Source organism: Pyrus communis, chromosome 8, assembly GCF_963583255.1.
Source record: "Pyrus communis chromosome 8, drPyrComm1.1, whole genome shotgun sequence".
Taxonomy (NCBI): Eukaryota; Viridiplantae; Streptophyta; class Magnoliopsida; order Rosales; family Rosaceae; genus Pyrus; species Pyrus communis.
Window position 1 is genome coordinate 3,711,996 of NC_084810.1, and position 18,778 is coordinate 3,730,773.

The 18,778-nt window shown below is 37.3% G+C and overlaps 3 protein-coding genes across 3 annotated transcripts; all 3 read left to right on the forward strand.

The window, feature by feature from the left end:
• The first annotated feature begins 71 nt into the window (after nucleotides 1–71).
• On the forward strand, nucleotides 72–595 carry LOC137742444 (uncharacterized). Its single transcript, XM_068482309.1, has 2 exons — nucleotides 72–225; nucleotides 368–595. The coding sequence occupies exons 1-2, from the start codon at nucleotides 153–155 to the stop codon at nucleotides 484–486; spliced, it is 192 nt and encodes a 63-aa protein (XP_068338410.1). The 5' UTR covers nucleotides 72–152; the 3' UTR covers nucleotides 487–595.
• A 5,593-nt stretch (nucleotides 596–6,188) lies between these two features.
• LOC137741639 (protein DOG1-like 4) lies at nucleotides 6,189–7,330 on the forward strand. Its single transcript, XM_068481332.1, has 2 exons — nucleotides 6,189–6,599; nucleotides 7,058–7,330. The coding sequence occupies exons 1-2, from the start codon at nucleotides 6,189–6,191 to the stop codon at nucleotides 7,328–7,330; spliced, it is 684 nt and encodes a 227-aa protein (XP_068337433.1).
• Nucleotides 7,331–14,999: 7,669 nt separating this feature from the next.
• On the forward strand, nucleotides 15,000–18,569 carry LOC137742025 (tubby-like F-box protein 7). The gene is made up of 4 exons (XM_068481757.1): nucleotides 15,000–15,418; nucleotides 16,565–16,652; nucleotides 17,478–17,607; nucleotides 17,808–18,569. Exons 1-4 carry the CDS (start codon nucleotides 15,074–15,076, stop codon nucleotides 18,379–18,381), a joined length of 1,137 nt encoding a protein of 378 aa, XP_068337858.1. The 5' UTR covers nucleotides 15,000–15,073; the 3' UTR covers nucleotides 18,382–18,569.
• The last annotated feature ends 209 nt before the right edge of the window (nucleotides 18,570–18,778 follow it).

Here is an 18,778-nt window from a genome sequence, read left to right on the forward strand (position 1 = left end):
ATGTGTAATTATGAAGTGGGCTTTTACAAAAGCACCTGGGTTGGTTCGATAGAATCCGACCCGGTTACAATTTCGAGCCAAAGCAGTCGTCTTTCTCTGTTTCTCTAACGCACAACGGAAGAGAGAGAGAGTTTGTAAGACGAAGGAGAGAAATGGGTGGAGAAGAAATAGCGGGCCCACCAGCCCCGAAGGTCCTCCGTCTCCTCTATTTCGTCGGCGCCGGCTGTAAGTCACAATCTTTCAGATTTCAAAGTTAAAAAATCTTTGGTTTCTAGAGAGAGAAAGTGTTCTTCTTCCTGTTTTAGAGAGAGAAAGTGGTCTTATTTGAATTTTGGCCCATTTTTGTTTGATTTTTTTTTATGTGTAGTTATTTGCACGGTTGGAATCAACAAGTGGCGCGAGATGCAGCGCAAGTCCATGGCTTTACAGCAACACCAGCAGCAGCAGCAGCAGCTCCCCGAAAATGCCTCAAATGCCCTTGAGTGATCTCAGGTTTTTGGTTTCTGAAATTCTTGATGAATGTGTGTAAAACAATAACAATTTGAGTAATCTGATTTGAAATTTTGCATTAATATGGAATCTTGCTGTTTTTTGAGCTGGATTTTCGAATTTCGCCGCGGATTGTGGCAAATTAGTCTGAGATTTTAGGTTTATATGTGCCCTCCAGATGAACTCTGGTTAGAATGATCGAGCTTTAGTAGCTTGTTTGTTGAATTTTATGGCCGAATAGTGGACGAATTTGTATCTTTCGATGTATAAAATACTGAATATGAATAATTCTCGGCATAATGTAAGAGCCCTAGTGACCAAAATCAACTTGAGATTGGAGATTGGGGATGAATTTTCGATTTTATATTCTTTTCGGCTTTCTTTTGTGTCAAGTTTTGTGAATCCATAGTTTGATTCATGCAGTAGTGTGCATTGCACCCTTCCTCTGTTGAACTTGTTCCTTGACTTTATAAGGAAGGTAGAGTTTTCGCCTTGAAAGTCAAGCCAAAGCTAATTCGTCATTTTTTGTTCGGTGAATAAAGCTAGAGAAGAGTTCAGGCAATCCCATAGAAACAACACAGTAATGCATGCTTCTAGTTATTCACTTTGGACGGTCATACATTGTACTCTTGAAGATGTCGATTATATGTTTGTGGACTTTGTATTTGTGAAGTTGTTTTGATGCTAGACCTTAAACCATCTCCACTTGTGTGAGCAACAAGCATGCTTTAAAGCTATTAGTAAACTAAACCTAGTGATAGTCCTGAATTAGGCGATTTGTTAGTAATTTGTAGTGGCAAGGAACTTGGTAGTTTCATACGGTTCTGTCATCGATTTTGCAGCACGCTTTTGAACTTGCCCTTTTGATTATTCTGAGATACTTATGCGCTAATCTCTGTAGTTTAACTTCTAACTATGCATAATGTACTCTGAGGCCGTCACTCTACTAAGTTGTGCAACCTTCACATAGCGTAGGCTATATGTTATGGCAGTTCTCTTCAAATGTTTCACTGTATTTCTCCATAAATATGTCAAAATTAGTTGTCATAAGAACGGAGTTCGTAAAAAATAGAGGGTCTGCAGCTGCTTTGAGATATATAGTTTTGCCAATAGTGATTGTTCGAGTCTGACATTCTTCTGGCTACATAGTTTTATCTGTTGTAGTTAGATTTTTGTTTTTCTGTTTTCTTTTGTCAAATGATCAAGAAGATTATTGATCTGGCTAACCACACTGGATTCAGAATGTGTGGTCATGATTGAAAATCTCCAACCATTCTATGGAAAATCTCCAACCATGTCTATTCATTTATAGACTAAATTGGACGCGTCATCATGACATTCATCGATGTGGCGTGGGTTGCATGTCAATTTTACTCTTGTGGTGAAAAAACTGTTAATAGTACCCTTATGGTTATGTTTCTTATCAATCTCGGTACAATTCCTATCCAAATTACCTCCAATTTGGATCAATGTGTGCATCTAGCAAGGGTAACTGTAGAAGTCCGTTCAAGCCTAGCCTAGGTTGAGGATGTGACTGGCTTGAACGACTCAAAATGACCTTTTTACCCCTGCACTTGAATGGAATTTGGATAATAAGTTGGAGTTGGATTCAATATGAAGAAGAAAGATCTGTACCTACATGAATATTAGATGGCAAAAATTTATGAGAGTCCATTAAAATCTGGGGTAACGTCTTTCGCTCTCCCAAACCATCTATATGCGCGGAAGAAGATGAAGATGGTGATGTTCTCACTTTTGCAAGTAATGACATATGGGGGTGTTACTAGAGTTTAGGTCTTAAATTTCCTCTCATGAATGACAGTTAGTACTATAGCAAAGGCGAAGTCTTAAGTTTGATTCTTGCCAAACGCGAATTTTACTTGTAAGTGAGAAGTTTTAGGTTCGATTTTTGTCAAAGGAAAATTTGATCTATATTATTACTAGCTCATTATGAGACTAAGCCCACTCCTCACCCTTAGTGTAGATAATATTGTTTGTGCACTACAGTCTAGTAGTATTCCTTCTTCACTTGTAAATGAGAGATCTTAGGTTCAATACTCGTCAAAGGCGAATTTGAATTACATTATTGTTAGCCTATTGTGAGGCTTAGCCCACCCCCTTCCCATTAGTGTAGATAATATCGCTTGTGCAAAAAAAATAAAAATAAATAAATCATGTATCAACGTAATATCCCCACTCTTTTTCTACATAATTTTATTAAGGGTAAATTACATTTTCATACTTCAGGTTTAGGGTCTATTTCAATTCCTTACAACATCTTCAAAACATTTCACTTTCATACCTTTAAGTACTATTTTATTTCAAAATAATACCTCTGTTACATTTTCCATCCATTGATCCGTTAAATGCTGACGTAACTGCCAAATGTCTGCCACGTGGCAAAAAATATTTATAAAAAAAAAAAAAAAAACCCTGAATTGAAAAAAAAAAAAAAAAAAAAAAAAAAAACTTCAAAAAGCGGAAACCCAGCTCTTCTCCCTCCCAAGCATCCCAACATCCCTAAACCTGCATCAACAAGAAGGGGAAGGAGGAAAAAAAAATCCCAGAAATCATCTTCGCGGCGTCGGGAGGGGGGAGAGGATATGGGATATGGGTTTTTCCGGAGGGGGGGGGGGAATATGGGATCTGGGTTTCACCGGAGGGGGGGATATGGCATCTAGGTTTCGCGGTCCGAGGGGGGGTGTGGATATGGGATCTGGGTTTCGCGGGAGGGTCACTGGGTGGGGGGAGGGGGAATGGAAGGGAGCTGGGTCGGGGTGGGGGGGGGAACGAGAGGGATAGTTTCATTTTTTTTTTTTCCCTCTCCCTCCCTCTTCCTCTTCCTCTTCTTCTTCTTTCTTCTTCTTCTTCTTCTTGTTGCAGATGTGGGTTTCTTCTTATTCTTCTTGTTGTTGCAGATATGGGTTAGTTGGGAGGGGGAGGGATAGTTTCAATTTTTTTTTTCTTTCTTCCTCCCTCTTCTTCTTCTTCTTCTTGCAGATTGTGGGTTGCTGTGTGTTTCAATTTTTTTTTTTTTTTTTTAGGTGAGAAAATTCAGGTTTTGGGTGGGACAGGAAGGGAGGTGAAGAGAGTGGAGGATAGAGAGGTGGTTGGGATGCTTGGGAGGGAGAAGAGGGGTTGCATGGATGGAGTGGGTTTCTGCTTTTTCAAGTTTTTTTTATTTTTTAATTCATGTTTTTTAAAAAAAATTAATTTTTTTTTTTTTGCCACATGACAAACATTTGGCAGCCACGTGGCATATATGTGGCAACCACGTCAGCATTTAACGGATCAATGGATGGAAAATGTAACGGATGTATTATTTTGAAATAAAATAGTACTTAAGGTATGAAAGTGAAATGTTTTGAAGATGTTGTAAGGAATTGAAGTAAACTCCAAACCTAAAGTATGAAAATGTAATTTACCCTTTTATTAAACATTTTTGTTTTTTTTTTATTTTTAATTTGAGTAAGATGCATAAAACTAATATCAACCTAAGCATATTTAAATTTATGTAAATTTGAAATGAAAATATTTTTGAATTATAAAATATTTATGGGAACTTTCATGAAAAGGGTGTGGGCTAAGTTTATTTTAATAAAAAAACATGCTATAACTTTATTTAATGAAAAAGACTTAAGTTTTAATGAAAAACTCATAAATTTTAATAAAAGGAACAAAAGAACTTAAATTTTACGGAAAAAGACATAATTTTAATATTAAAAAAAAAAACTGACGCACGGACCCGCGCATCTTTACACAAACTGTTTATGAAACTTAACGGTAGATAAAGATTAATTATATATGTAGTTATATAATAATATATATGTATAAAACAACAGAAATTTCCTAATTCTACTCTTGTGTATATAATCTACAGGGGACAAATTTGACTAAATTCGTGTGCAAACAGTAGTCTAATACAGATGCGAAGAAAATATTGGAAAATATATAATTGTTCGAGAGACAGAGGAGAGGCGTTGTTGTCAGGGAGAGTAGTTGATGGAGAGAAGGAGATGAAGAATAATGAGGCGATGATGAAGTATATATTGCACGAGCTTTACTTAGGTTTCTTTTTCTTTTTCTATGATGAAGTATATATTGCACGAGCTTTACTTAGGTTTCTTTTTCTTTTTCTTTTTTTTTTCCTTTTCTATTTTCATTATCTTGTCCTTATCATTAAATAGAGTTATATGATAGTTTTTGGTTAAAACACAAAGTTTTGAAGATCTTTTTATTAGTTTTCCTAATATTTTTTGGCGCATCAAGGTTTATACCCTTTTGTTGGCTCGTTCACATCATAAAATTACCATTGAAATATAAAAGTTGTGGACAAAAGGATTAGTTTGGAGTCTTTGGACTAAGATTAGTGCTCTTCACTATGAGATATATGTATGGATGTGAATTTTAAATTGAAACCAAATTGAAAGCTACTACTGTCAATTTAAAACGTATTTATAATAACTTAACGTACCGATGCTAAATTGAAATGTCTCCATTCCAACTTGAAGCGTATAATAACAATTTGAAACGTACCAATTCCAACTTGAAATGTACCCACATATCGGTTTGAAACGTATATAATGCTAAATTGAAACGTACCCAATACAAACCATCTTTTAAAAGGAAATGTATCACTAAATTCTATTTTCCAAATGTACCATGGTACGTGAAAAAGACAGAAAGATAGGTAAAAAGTGTGCTAAAACAAAATGCTTACCTTTGATACAGATACTCAAATCAAAAAGTGTGCATAAAATGAAATATGAAGGAAATGAATATGATCGATAAGGAAGAGCAGAAGAGGGTTGGAGGACCGATCGAGGAAAGCAATGGCATGAAAAATTGCTAATGGTTGTAGAAGAAGATAGCACGTTAGTTACTTGTATGGTATGGAATGAGGAAGAAAATGTACATTAGAAGCATAATTAGGTCAAGTTTGATGTGTTTTAAGATTTTTAAAACTTATGTACTACATTTAGGAGATTTGGGATATTAATATGATAATTATTAATCAATTAAAGGTACATTATAAGGGCAAATCGTGCAATATTGCATTAAAATATGTGGGACCTTAACTGTAGGAAAAATGTTTAATCAAATTCTTAAAAGAAACTAATGTTTAATTTAGAAAATTAAAAAACGACCTCATTAAAAAATTATTTTTGTAGTACTTTAAAATCTTATTGTACATTCCTTAAAAAAGTTGTTTATTTTTAAATATAAACATTTGAAGTGCACAATGCGAGATTTAGAATGCTAATAATAACACCCTAAAAACAAATTTGTTTTATTATATAATAATGTTTAACATTCAAGTAAAACTTAAAAAGTTAAAGTTCTTGAAACTTTTTTTTTTTTGTTTGGTTCTTTAAGATTAAACTGTTTTTAATTAATCACTTCAATGTTACATTTATAGTTCCTTTTACTTATTATTTAGTGATATTCATAGATTTACAATTACTAAGTCGTAAAGTTTGTTTGATTAAGTCCTCGTTTTCTAACATTAATAAATTATCTTACTCTGAAGAACTATATTAAAGAGGCATTTTATAAATTTTCCGCGTGGCCCAACTTGCTTCCACGTAGCCATGTACGTGCCCTACTGTTCAATTTGGCATCACAACAAACCAAAGATAAAACCCTCCAAACTTTCATCAACGGTCGTAGACAAGTAAACTAAACCCCCCACCACCACAATGAGCAGCTTCACCAGCTTCTACGAGACGTGGTTTGAGCAGCTTCACCACCTCGTCCACCAGCTCTCCACTTGTCCCAGACCCCCCACAACTCCTGACCACCACCGCCAACTCCTCCACGTCGTCCAGAAAGTCATGGCCCACTACGCCGAGTACTACCGTGTCAAGTCCCTTGCCGTGGAGCGCGACGCCCTCTCCGTCTTTGTTGCCCCCTGGGCCACCACCCTCGAGCGCTCCCTCCACTGGATCGGCGGCTGGCGCCCCACCACTGCCTTCCACCTTGTCTACTCCGAGTCCTCCATCCACTTTGAGGCTCACATCGTTGACATCCTCCGGGGCCACCGCACCGGTGACCTTGGGGACCTCACCCCCTCCCAGTTCCGCCGCGTCAGTGACCTCCAGTGCGAAACTGTAAGTATATAAACCACATCAATAACAAAACCTTTCTAAAATAATTGAACTAAAAAAAATAAATTCTACAGTGTCATCATATCGCAACAATATTTTTGTAACTGTTGGATTATTGACATTTCAATTTTACAACAAGTTTTTTAATTATATCAGAAAATGTGGATTGGTTAATATAAATTTGGAACTCGCACTTAATTCTTGTAATTTACAAAAGCATCTATTAGCACCCCAAAAAAAAAAATACTTTTTGCACTGTTCATTCCCTTACAAACGATTAGATGAGATTGCATTTGCATGTTGACGTTTTTGGATCTCTAAATAGCATCTTTTGGTGGAGTGAACAAAACACTCGGCGTTCTACATGTGATTTTATAACTTTACATATTCTTACAAGAAAAAAATTGGAATCAGTGGCCTAATTAAATGATGCTAGCTAGTTACTTCATTTTTTGGAGCAGGTGAAAGAGGAGAATGCGATATCCGATGAGTTATCGGAGTGGCAAGACGGGGCGTGTGAGCTGATGGGCGCATGCACTAATCTGGAGACGAACATGGGATTGTTGGTGAGTGTGTTGAAGAAGGCTGACGAACTGCGGCTGAAGACTCTGAGAAAAGTGGTGGAACTGCTGACTCCACAGCAGGCTGTGGAGTTCTTGATTGCAGCTGCCGAGTTGCAGTTTGGTGTCCGCGGCTGGGGGTTGAATCAGGACCGTCGGCGTGGGAATGTCTGAATTTCGGTTATGTTAATCAGACGGTGTTTTTTGATCGTTGGCGGAAGTTAATCGGGTACACACTGTCGTTAATTTGTTTGCAGTCTGAAGTACTACCAACATAGTAAGTAGGTTGTTTAACGTTGATCTTTTCGTGTTTTGAATCTTCCCATCAGCACCGTTGATCAAATAAAGAATTAATCGCATTATCTTTCACCGTTGGAGTAGTATATGCTTTGAATTGAATGCTTCGTAGAGGGAAACGAAGTATTTTTTTTTTGTTGTGAAAAAAAGGAAAGAAAATGCACTTAGTACTACGGTGTGGTAGTATTTTTCTTCATTTTCGGTTTGAATCTCGTGAATAGCGAATTTGATATCAAATTAGGTTACCCATTGTGTGATTTAGCCGAATTTTTCTTCCTTTTAATGTAAAAATATCAATGTATTAAAAAAATAATAATAATAAAATAATTAAAAAAAGGAAAGAAAGGAGACAAAAGGCTTTCGTCAAAGGTCCAAATTGATGGTACGTAGTTCGAAGATATTTTGACGTGGCATCGTGTGAGGCCCCATTGGCATGCAAGCTGCCACCTGTGCTTCTGCATGGACGTTACTTGTCATGCTAAGGACGTGCCAAGTAAGACATCAATTGAGATCAACCAGTCGATAACAACTGCTTATGCATGCATTTTTGTTGTTGCCGTTGGATTATTCATCCAGTTATGAATGTGTATGTGGGCAACCCTCCTGATCTACGAAACAAATTAGAGAATTTAAGAGAGTTTGCCAGTGCTAATCCTTAACGCGGCTCATGATCATGTGCTTGTGAGACAGTGAGCCAACTATTTTTTTGGTTAATAGTTTGGTCGAAACATTACGTTAATTAGGAAATTAAATTTGCAAATTAAATTATGTGTCAACAAATTTTCAAAGAATTTCTAAACGTCTGGGGCAAAATTTCAAATGCTGGAGGAGACAAAACCTTTGTCATGTAGAGAGCATAATTTAATAAATAAACAATGTCAAAATTAAAAGTAAAATAAAATTAATTGGAAAGATTTAGATTGAGAGATGAATACTTTCTAATAGTCAAAACCTAGAATTGTACAGAAAATGTAAACATTTGTGCAGACAACACTTTGTTTAAATGTTGAATTTATGGGGTTATTTTTTCTTATGTTATTGTTTGAAATGAATACCTAAGATTAGAATTAGCTCATAGGTTATATGAATAATAGCTATTGTAGCATCTGTGTGTCTTAAGTTAGAGATGTGTTGTGCATGTGATAGTTGACTCATGTTGTAGGCGTGAGTGGGCTGCAATGGTTATCTTGCTCATTTATATTTGATGAGTAATCGAATCCAAGAGGAGCAACGTACTCCATCTTCTTTCTCTTCATTGATCAGCTAAAATTGTAATACCTCGTCCTTGATTTTTCTGATTTTATATTATGGAACGTATGAAATTACCAAATTGCCTTTAAGGTATGAACTTTGACTTTCGTTGACCATCTCGACGTAATGCTTGTTACTAATTTTCTTAGTTTATTCTTATCGTACACATTGCCATGAATGCGTGGGTGTGAACAAATTTGAATTTGGAGCTATAACGAAGTTTTTATGTTTTGAAACGTCAAACGTTTTTCGAATATTTCACGTTTCGTCTTTAGTGGCCTTAATTGGCGAGCCATTAGGACCCTTTCTTTGTCCCTTGTCCGTTGGCCATATCCCTTCCCATGTGACCCCATCTCCCTTTCCCATTTATGTGAACCCTCTCTCCCTCTAAAGTCACACATCTCTTTACACTCTCTCCCTATCTACCCCTCGAGTCTCTCTCAAACCAACCTTCCTCGAGGGTTTTCACTCAAAAAAAGCTTCACCTTCTTCCCTGTGAACTTAGAAACGAAGAAAACCCTCCAAAACCTTCATATTTCACTGCACAGTGCATTCACTGTTCACCGAAGCTCTCCGACGAGTTTCCACCTTCTCTGACTAAGGTAAGCCTCGAACCTTGCCCAAAAGTTGTAGATCGTGCCTTGATGTATGTTTGAGAGTAGTTTTAAGAAGTTTTTTTTGATGTTTGGACGTAGGAAACTCACGGGGAAAGCTTCCTAAGTTTTCAGGCTAGGACCGTCGCTTTGCAGCCATTTTTCGAGCAACTCCGACCACCACTCGGTCCCAACTCGGTCCCAACTAGTGTCAAGCTTCATTTTGGCTTTTGAAACATCGAAAATGGTTGAGAAACAAGCTCGAACGGAGCTCGGGAAGTTGAGCCCAGAAACCGGCCAATTTCAGGCTTCGCGAGGAAGGCAAGCAACCTTTACTCGCGGGCGCGTGAGGTTGCACGTGGTGCAGCGATGGCCGATGCATAGAGCACACGTGCTTCCCCGGAGGTACTGTGCTCCGCCGCCATCCATGGCGACAACCACAGCACCGTCTGCGACTCATCTCGGCCCATGGCCTCCCGGGCCGCTGCCTCGGAGGTGCATGGGGGAACCCGAGGTCCCCCCTTAGGTTTTTCGACGTCCTGAATTCGATTACAACGTCCATTTTCTCAAATTCAATCGTTTTAGTAGAGTTTTATTAATTGGTCCCTTTATGTGTTTAGGTGCGTTTGTTAGTGGTGTTTCTGTCCTCCCTAGTTCGAACGACTCTTCGATGACGGGAGTATCTGTGAGTGGACCCCTTCTAAAATGCATGATTTTATTATAGAAATGCACACATGAAAAACATGATTTTATGACTACATTTTATGAAACGTTTATTGAGTTATCGCATTTACGCTTTATGATATATCATGCTTTATTGAATTTACGTTACTGACATACTTATGAATATGATTTATGATATGATGTTTGAGCTATTAAGCTCCAATGAGATATATTTTGGAAATATTATGTTCATGATTTTCTGTGCTTACTTAGTGGATATTCATACATGTGCCTTCGGGCAGGCGATGTAGTGCCTTCGGGTGGGCGATGTAGTGTCTTAAGGCAATTGTGATACCACTACTAAGCACACTGTATACGATATATGTTTTATGAAGGTTTTATGGCATGCTAGGGTTTTCGGAAAACTTATTACTTATTATGCTAAATGAGTTTTCTAAAACTGGGGGTTAGTACGTTGAAGAATAACTGTTTTAGTATTACTTATATATAAACTTGGTCTACTCATGTTTTGTTTTGCGCCCCCTTCAGGACCTAGGAATGAGGCATACGATCCAAGCTACAAGGCATTCCCATATCAGTGAATTAGTGTCCTCCTCTTTACGTAGGACATCTTTTGTAATCACACTTTCTAGTATTCCTTCCACTTGTATTTCGAATTAGTAGTATGCTCTGAACATGTCATGCATTATCACTTTTAAATTGTTGGCAGTTGAATATTATATTTTATTAAGGTTTGTACTTGAATACTATATTGCGTTGTTATGCGCAAAAAGTATATGCATGTTTTACATGTTCTTGGCATATGCATTCATGAAATGGCTTGCGTCACCCTCAGATGTCGGCCAACACATGGGCATCCCGTTGTCCTTCAAACACCGGGATCAGGATGTGTCAAAAATCAATTCTTATTGATTTTTAGTTTTTAATTTATAAAATGAAAGTCTAATTTCTAACACCTTTTGGGCGAAGTACTGTTGCAAAAATCATGACGACAAGTTTGAATTTGGATATTAATTTGATGATTCATGAAAAAAAATTTGGCGTTGAATCACCAATGAGATGAAAAAAGAAAGTTTAAACTTAAATTTTTTTAGAAAGGAGGAAGTATTCATGTACTAATTTTCTTAAGAAAGGGGAAGATTGTTCACTAGTTTTTTTTCGTTTTTAATATATATGGACTAAAAATAATTGAAAAGTTCGTATAAAAAAATAATTGAGAAATAATTTTTTTTCTTTGTCAATAATTGAGAAATAATTTGGTGCTGTAGAAAAATAAAAAAGCTCATGTGTCTGTGAAACAATTCAAAAAATAAAAATGAGAGACATTACGACTTACGAGGACCAAACACGCAATCTTATACATAATAAATGCAGCAGATATATTGTTACAAAAGAAACATTTTGATAATTAATCAAAATGTTTACTATTTATACTAATATAAAATAAACTCATATAAAAATACCCTAATATTTTTTGTGCCTTGATTTTTTGGGGCCCTAAATGGTCATCCTGCTGGCACTGGGCCAGGGCCGACCATGTGGATCACCAATAGGAAATAAACATGTTAATCAACACTTAAATAATAATTCAATCATCAACAATCACATTATTTAGTTTACAAAATTTAATTTAAAATTGGGATCTTTCTAGTATTACCTGATTGAAAATGAAATGAAGATACAAAAGGAAAAGAAAATAAACAAAATACAGGAATGGTTTGCGATTTCTCTCAACCGTCAATAGTCATAACCACTTTTAGCCAAACTTCAACATGCTCAACCAGCATGCCTCTCTTCTCAGACGAAGTACATGCCTTTCCACTCTGACAAAGTCCTTCCACATAAACCACCGAAAAAGAAAGACGAATGTTGCATAACACTGCATGGAGAAAAACTAATTGCGATTTCTCCTTCGTACGAACACCTTAAGCCTCTGCCCATATGCTTACGAGGGAAAGACATCAGCCACAATAAGATCAACACACTTTCATAATTACATTATGCATTTGTACTTGATTTTCACGTTTGAATTTACCCATATGCTTACGAGAGAAAGACATCAGCCACAATAAGATCAACAAACACTTTCATAATTACATTATGCATTTGTACTTGATTTTCACGTTTGAATTCGGATAGTTTCGTTACTATCTTATAATAATTCAAAAAATATCTTACATCTATATTTCTTATTGAGAAATTCTCTTTGTCAATCAAAAGATGGTAAAGAAAAATAATTTGGTCTTTTATTCAGAATTCTATAAAAACATTAAAAAATAAAAATCTTCCGCATTAAGAGCACTTTCACCGGTTGGTGCAAGGCAAAGGCAAGGGCCTAAACTTGCTTTCCACCCCCAAACCTTCCTCCACCGGTCCAAATTGGGAAGAGCAAGTGGTGGGCCAAGCAAGGTCCGCCTAAAGGCCCGAACATTCAAAGCCCCGCTTTGCGCCAATGGATAAAGCTGATGTTAGTTACATTTTGATTTTGATTTTTTTTTTTTTTTGTGTGTCGGGCGCTTGCACTGCATGCGTGAACTCAACGAGTTGGCCATCAGCTTCTGCCTTTGTGGGGCCCATTGCATGTATAACATCCCAAATCGCCCCAAGAGAGTGGATCATGTAAGCCTTATATGTATATTCTCATCTCTACTTAGCACGAGACTTTTTGGGAGCTCACTGGCTTCGGGTTCCGTAAGAACTCCGAAGTTAAGCGAGTTCGTGCGAGAATAATCTCAGGATGGATGACCCAATGGAAAGTTCTTGTGTGAGTTCCCAAAAATAAAATCATGAGGGCATGGTCGGGGCCCAAAGCGAACAATATCGTGCTACGGTGGAGTCGAGCCCGAGGTGGGATGTGACAGCATGAGTCTAACAGAAACCACCAAATGCTACGTGAAGTGGCGTTTATGAGCCGTTAGATTTCCAACGGTTAAAAAACTTAAAAAATATTTACCGTTGTGCCACATAACACGTTCCAGTGCGCCGGATTTTAGATGAGCAGAAAAGTAATGATTGAGATTATTCTAACAGTACAAAAAAATTTTAAATTAGGATTTTTTGTTTTATTATTCTACAAATACCCAATTATTTACTTCATTCCTCATATACAGCTCAATTAATATTTACTTTTATAATAATCTTCCATATTTGTTTTCTACTTTCAAATTCTTTTTTTACCAAAAAAAAAAAACAAAATTGAGAGAAAACAACTTGGTTGATCGGGGAAGACATTGCTTTGCTTGAGGGTTGGGTGTGTGCTACTCATGACATGATCACGAGAAATGAGATGAGGGTGCAACAAATGTGGAATAGGATTTAAGCACAATTTGTCGAGCTAATTCAAGGTACACCCCAAACCGATCAATCTCTATTAAGTAGGTACAAACATTTACATAAAGATTTGAAAGCTTGCCAAAAAGCTCTCGCAAAAACAAAAGTAATTTATCGATTGAAGTGACGATAATCTAGTCAATGAGGTAATAACATTTTGTTAGATTTGATTCTCCTCCCCTAAAGATATGTACGCAGTCAGATCTGGATTCAATCACACCCTCCATGGAGATATGTAAGCAATCAGATTTGGATTCAATCACACCCTTCAATCAACCTCATTCTTCCGTCGCTATAGTCCATGGGTAATTTTGATTGGATTTTGTTTCTATCCGCAAATATAAGCAAATTTGGTTCCAACAATTATGTTGTTTTATAATTTTTGTTTCAACAACTATAGGCACAAATGTGGTTCAATCTTGAAAACAAGGAATCATTCACAATGCATAAATGTTGAAACATTATGAAGCATACTCTAAAGTACAAAGTTCAACTTAGTGGTCCACGTTGTATTGAACGAGACTCTCCTACACGAATCAACTACTGAAGAATCATCATTGGAGGCACCATAGGAGAACCCAATTGAATTGCTCACACAAACCCAAGACACCTCAAGGCCTATTGGTAAGAAGGTTGCTAAGAAAAGAGTTGCAAGAGGGAATTCTTCAAATAATGGTTACTAAAATTAGTTTTCGAATTGGCTCGCCAATAGGCACTGATATGGAGCAAGACAAGGCTAAAGATGAAACAAAAATAAGAGATAGGGAGTTAGGCAAGAAGAAAAGGATCAGGTATCATGCGATGCCTTGATGATATATCTTTTGTTCAAGACGTTTTTGGGAAATACAAAAAAATCGCGTCATGCAAAGAAGGTTTTCTATAGAAGATGAGAAAGTTTCATACGTTCTAAGGGAAGACGGACCTAGTCCCACTAATTTTATCCCATTGGTTGTAGAATACTAAGAATAATATTGTTTCAATATCGTAGTTGGTTATGCTAATATTCGTATTTATCCTTAATTAAGAATAAATTATTGGAATTTTTTTTTGTTGAATAAACAATATTATCTCCACTAAAGGGTGAAGCGTTGGTTAAGCCTCACAAGTCACAATGAGCTAACAATAATGTAGTTCAAATTCTCTTTAGATGAGAATGAAACTAAGACATCTCATTTACAAATAAAAATGAATAACACTAAACATAGTACTAAGTGACAATAAATTATTAAAATTAGACAATCATTTTATTTTTAAAATATTCTCGTCTTTCAAGTAATACATTACAATTAAAAAAAACTATCAAAAAAATATTATAGAATCTTATAACGATTTATTATATTTACACAATCACATTCTTAACTAAAATAGAACTACAACAAAAACGAGACACAAAGAAAGTATAAGCCATAAATGGCCTTCACTGGTTACGGTACTCTGCCGCTAACGGGTTTCAGCTGTTACGTTGAATAGGACCAGTCAAACGCCAACCACACTTTGACTACACCACTAACCTCACATCCCCGTCACCCAACGCCCCTTTACCTTCACATTCAATCTCCCCACGCGTCCAATCCTTGTTCTCCCATTGGCCTCCAAAATATCACTCGTCACAGCCCCGTCACTCTGTCAAAACTCATTTCTCTCATTCATCATCAACCCCTTCCACTCTCGCTCTCTTGTCTCTCTATAAGGAAAAAAACTGCTTCTCTTTACCAGCGAGTTCGAGATCGGAACCCTAACCCTATAGCCCCAATCCGAAGCCATGTCTCTGCGGAAAGCGTTTCGCTCCCGGAAATTCTCCAAATCGTTCCGGGAATTGAAGCTCAGCGACGAGGATCAGGCGAGTGGGGGCGGCCGCAGAATCGTCCGCGACTCGGACTGTGCTGACTCATCTTCGTCGCCGTCGTCGTCTTCGTGGTCGGATATGCTCCCGGAGCTGCTCGGCGAGATCATACGGAGAGTGGAGGCCAGCGAGGACAAGTGGCCGCACCGCAAAAACGTCATCGCTTGTGCCTGTGTCTGCAAGCGGTGGAGGGATATCACCAAGGAGATCGCGCGGTCTCCTTCGTACAGTGGCAAAATTACCTTCCCCTCGTGCCTTAAACAGGTATGCCCTTGGCGATGTAATTTTCGATTTGTTTGTTTAGTTTTTAGGAGAATTTAGGTTAAATGAGTTTGTGTAATTTGGAATTTGAATAATTTTTAGAAGATCGGTAATGATTGTGTGGAAAGTTGTTTTTTTCCTGGAAGATTTCGCATTCTGCAGTTTCCCAAAAACTAATTGTGAAATTCACTGTTGGAATCTGAAAACTTTGATGGGGATGCCAAGGGGGTTCATCTGCGAACAGAGTGAATTTTTAAAAAAAGTGAGTGACTTTCAAAGAATGTGCATTGAAGGTGTATGCTTTGAAACACACCACATTTGTATCCTTATGCGGGGTTAGCTCAACATTCTTCCCCATTTGCTGCTGTTTTAGTTCCCCCTTTGAGCACGATGTCGTGATTGGTTTCAAAAATGAAATTTACTATTGAAGTCTGCAATTATAAGCGTATTTTCTTGGATGATCGCAATTCGCAAGATCAAGGAATATGAAATAGCTTAAAACTTTATTGGATCGCAGGCTTCATCTGTGATCAGAGTGAATTTGCGTAATTCTGAGGAAAAAAGAGCAATATTTGGAGAATGTGCATTGTTAAGAAGTTGCATGCCTTGAAACACCACGTTTATATCCTTTTGTGGGTTTAATCAATATTCTCCCCATTTTGCAGCTGATTTGGTTCCTCCTTTGGGGTATGAGTGTATACTTGTTAACCAAGAATTTGGAAGTTCGAAATTTATACATGCTTTTCCCAGAAAATACCTAGACATTTGTATTTTGTATAGTGTTTTGAATCTTGCGTTTTGTCTGAAAAACAATGAATTTTATGAAATTCCCCATACTAAGTTATGTCTCCATTTAGCAGAACTAAAATCTAAACTGTTAATGAAGAAATTAAGGATTTTTTGGCAGATTATTTTTATACTCTAATGATAGTCCATACGGAGAAAAAACAGAGTGAAATTGTAAGATTGTTTCTTTAATGCTTCTGGTTATCTTGTTTCCAGTCATGTCTTGAAGCGAGATTGAAGTTTTAATATTAAGTTGCTTCCGGTTTATCATTGACGATAGTACCATGTTAGGTGGTTTAAATTTAGTGTTTTTTAATAAATTGATCTGAAACTGATGATCTTACACTTTTGTCATTCTTGCAGCCAGGACCACGCGATTTTCCCCACCAATGTCTAATAAAACGAAACAAGAAGACCTCAACGTTTTACCTTTATCTTGCACTTACACCATGTAAGTATGTACATGAGAACAACTTCAGGGTTACTTACTCCTATGTGTCTTCAGAAGCTGTTTTACTTTTACTATTTCAAATTTTGACCTGTAAGTCGCCAAAGTCAATACTCGAAGGGGGGAAAATTTCTTGGGTCAACCCTCTTTAAGTTGACTTTAATGTGACGGCAAAAATGAAAGATTTTTCCGGGCGATTGAATTGCTAAGTTGACTTGACTCAGCAGGATCTGGGCAATCTCAGAATTGTCAAACAAAACGTTTAATATCTTGGTCTTACATAGATTTTGCCGGGCGATTGAATTGCTAAGTTGACTTGACTCAGCAGGATCTGGGCAATCTCAGAATTGTCAAACAAAACGTTTAATATCTTGGTCTTACATAGCTTTTGACTTTTTATCAATTTGGTTCGCAGCCTTCCCTAACCTAATTACATGTAAAGAGCAGGTCTAGCTCTAACAAATAGAGAGTTATAGGTTTTAAACTGTTAACCATTTGCTGAAGAAGAAATTTTGAAGGAGCACTTGGTTGATACTGAAAATTACTTTTGTAGAGTAGACTTTTAAGTTTGAAAGGCTTATCTTACTGTGACTCTTTTGGTTTGTGACGCAGACAAATTATTATTTATGGTAGTCGTTTAGTTGTGCTGAAGATTGGGACTATAGTAACTCTCGTTTCCTACTTAATACTCCTATTGAATACAGTGGAGTTAATCTTTTGTTTTATTTGATACTTTTTATGTGAGGCTCTTGACAGCTTGCATGGATGCTTAAAGGTTGAATGTTTTCTCATTCTCCTGTGATATTTTTTTTCCTCTCCCCTTCCCAGCATTCACCGATAAGGGAAAGTTTCTTTTAGCAGCGCGGAGACACAGGCATGGCACTAACACTGAGTATATAATATCACTTGATGCTGATGACATATCCCAAGGAAGTAATGCTTATGTGGGAAAATTAAGGTAAGACATTCTTGGGAAAGGAAGTTTAGTTAGAAGACCATTTTTTGGAATGTCTGTAAGAGGTTTTATACCAAGTTAGGTCGACATGATCTCATTTTTTAGAATTCAGAATCAGCTTGACTGGTTTTTTAGGAGGTTTTATTACATTGAATTAAAATAACAAATTTGAATGTTAACATGGTTTCTTAAAACTTTTTCAGCTCCGATTTTCTGGGCACCAATTTTACAATCTATGACAGTCAGCCACCGCATAGTGGTGCAAAGCCTGCTAGCAGTAGGTCTACTCGTCGTTTTGCAAGCAAGCAAATAAGCCCCCAAGTTCCGGCAGGCAACTTTGAAGTTGGGCAGGTCTCTTACAAGTTCAACCTTCTAAAATCAAGAGGTCCAAGGAGGATGATTTGCCCGCTTATTTGCCCACCATCAGATGAAACTTCCATTGGAAAACCTTTGGACAATTTAAAGTTGAAGAAAACAGCTTCTACAAGTTCTGGTTACACCTCTTTGAGGAACAAAGCTCCAAGATGGCATGATCAGTTGCAGTGCTGGTGTTTGAATTTCCATGGTCGGGTCACGGTAGCATCAGTAAAGAACTTTCAACTGGTTGCAGCTGTGGACCCAAGCCAACCAGGAGGGAAAGGAGACGAAGAAACGGCTCTCCAGTTCGGGAAAGTGGGTGATGATACATTTACCATGGATTATAGACAGCCTTTGTCAGCGTTCCAGGCGTTTGCTATTTGCCTTACCAGCTTTGGCACCAAACTGGCGTGTGAGTAAGATAATTTCTTTTGTATTGTTTTTTTCTCTTAATGTTTATTTAAAGAGCTGGTGCTGGTGCCTATGGAGATTTCCATTATGTGCTCCTCTCTAGATAAGAAAATTCAACGTTTCGGTTTCGGTTGGACGATGCTTATTATGTAAATGTTGCTTTTGTATGAGTATGTCATGGGCTGCTGTTGAAATCATCGGTGGTGTTTAATATATGTAATATTAGAAATAATTGCAAAATGTTGTATGGGGTCGGTTTTGCGTTCATGTTGCATCTCAATGGCTTTGAATGAAAGATTTGAAGTTTTCACCTCAAGATATGACACTGAAGGTGAAAATTTCTGGGTTATTGAATACTTCGCCTCGATGATCCCTTAGATCCAATCCAATGGTTGTCCAATTTTCT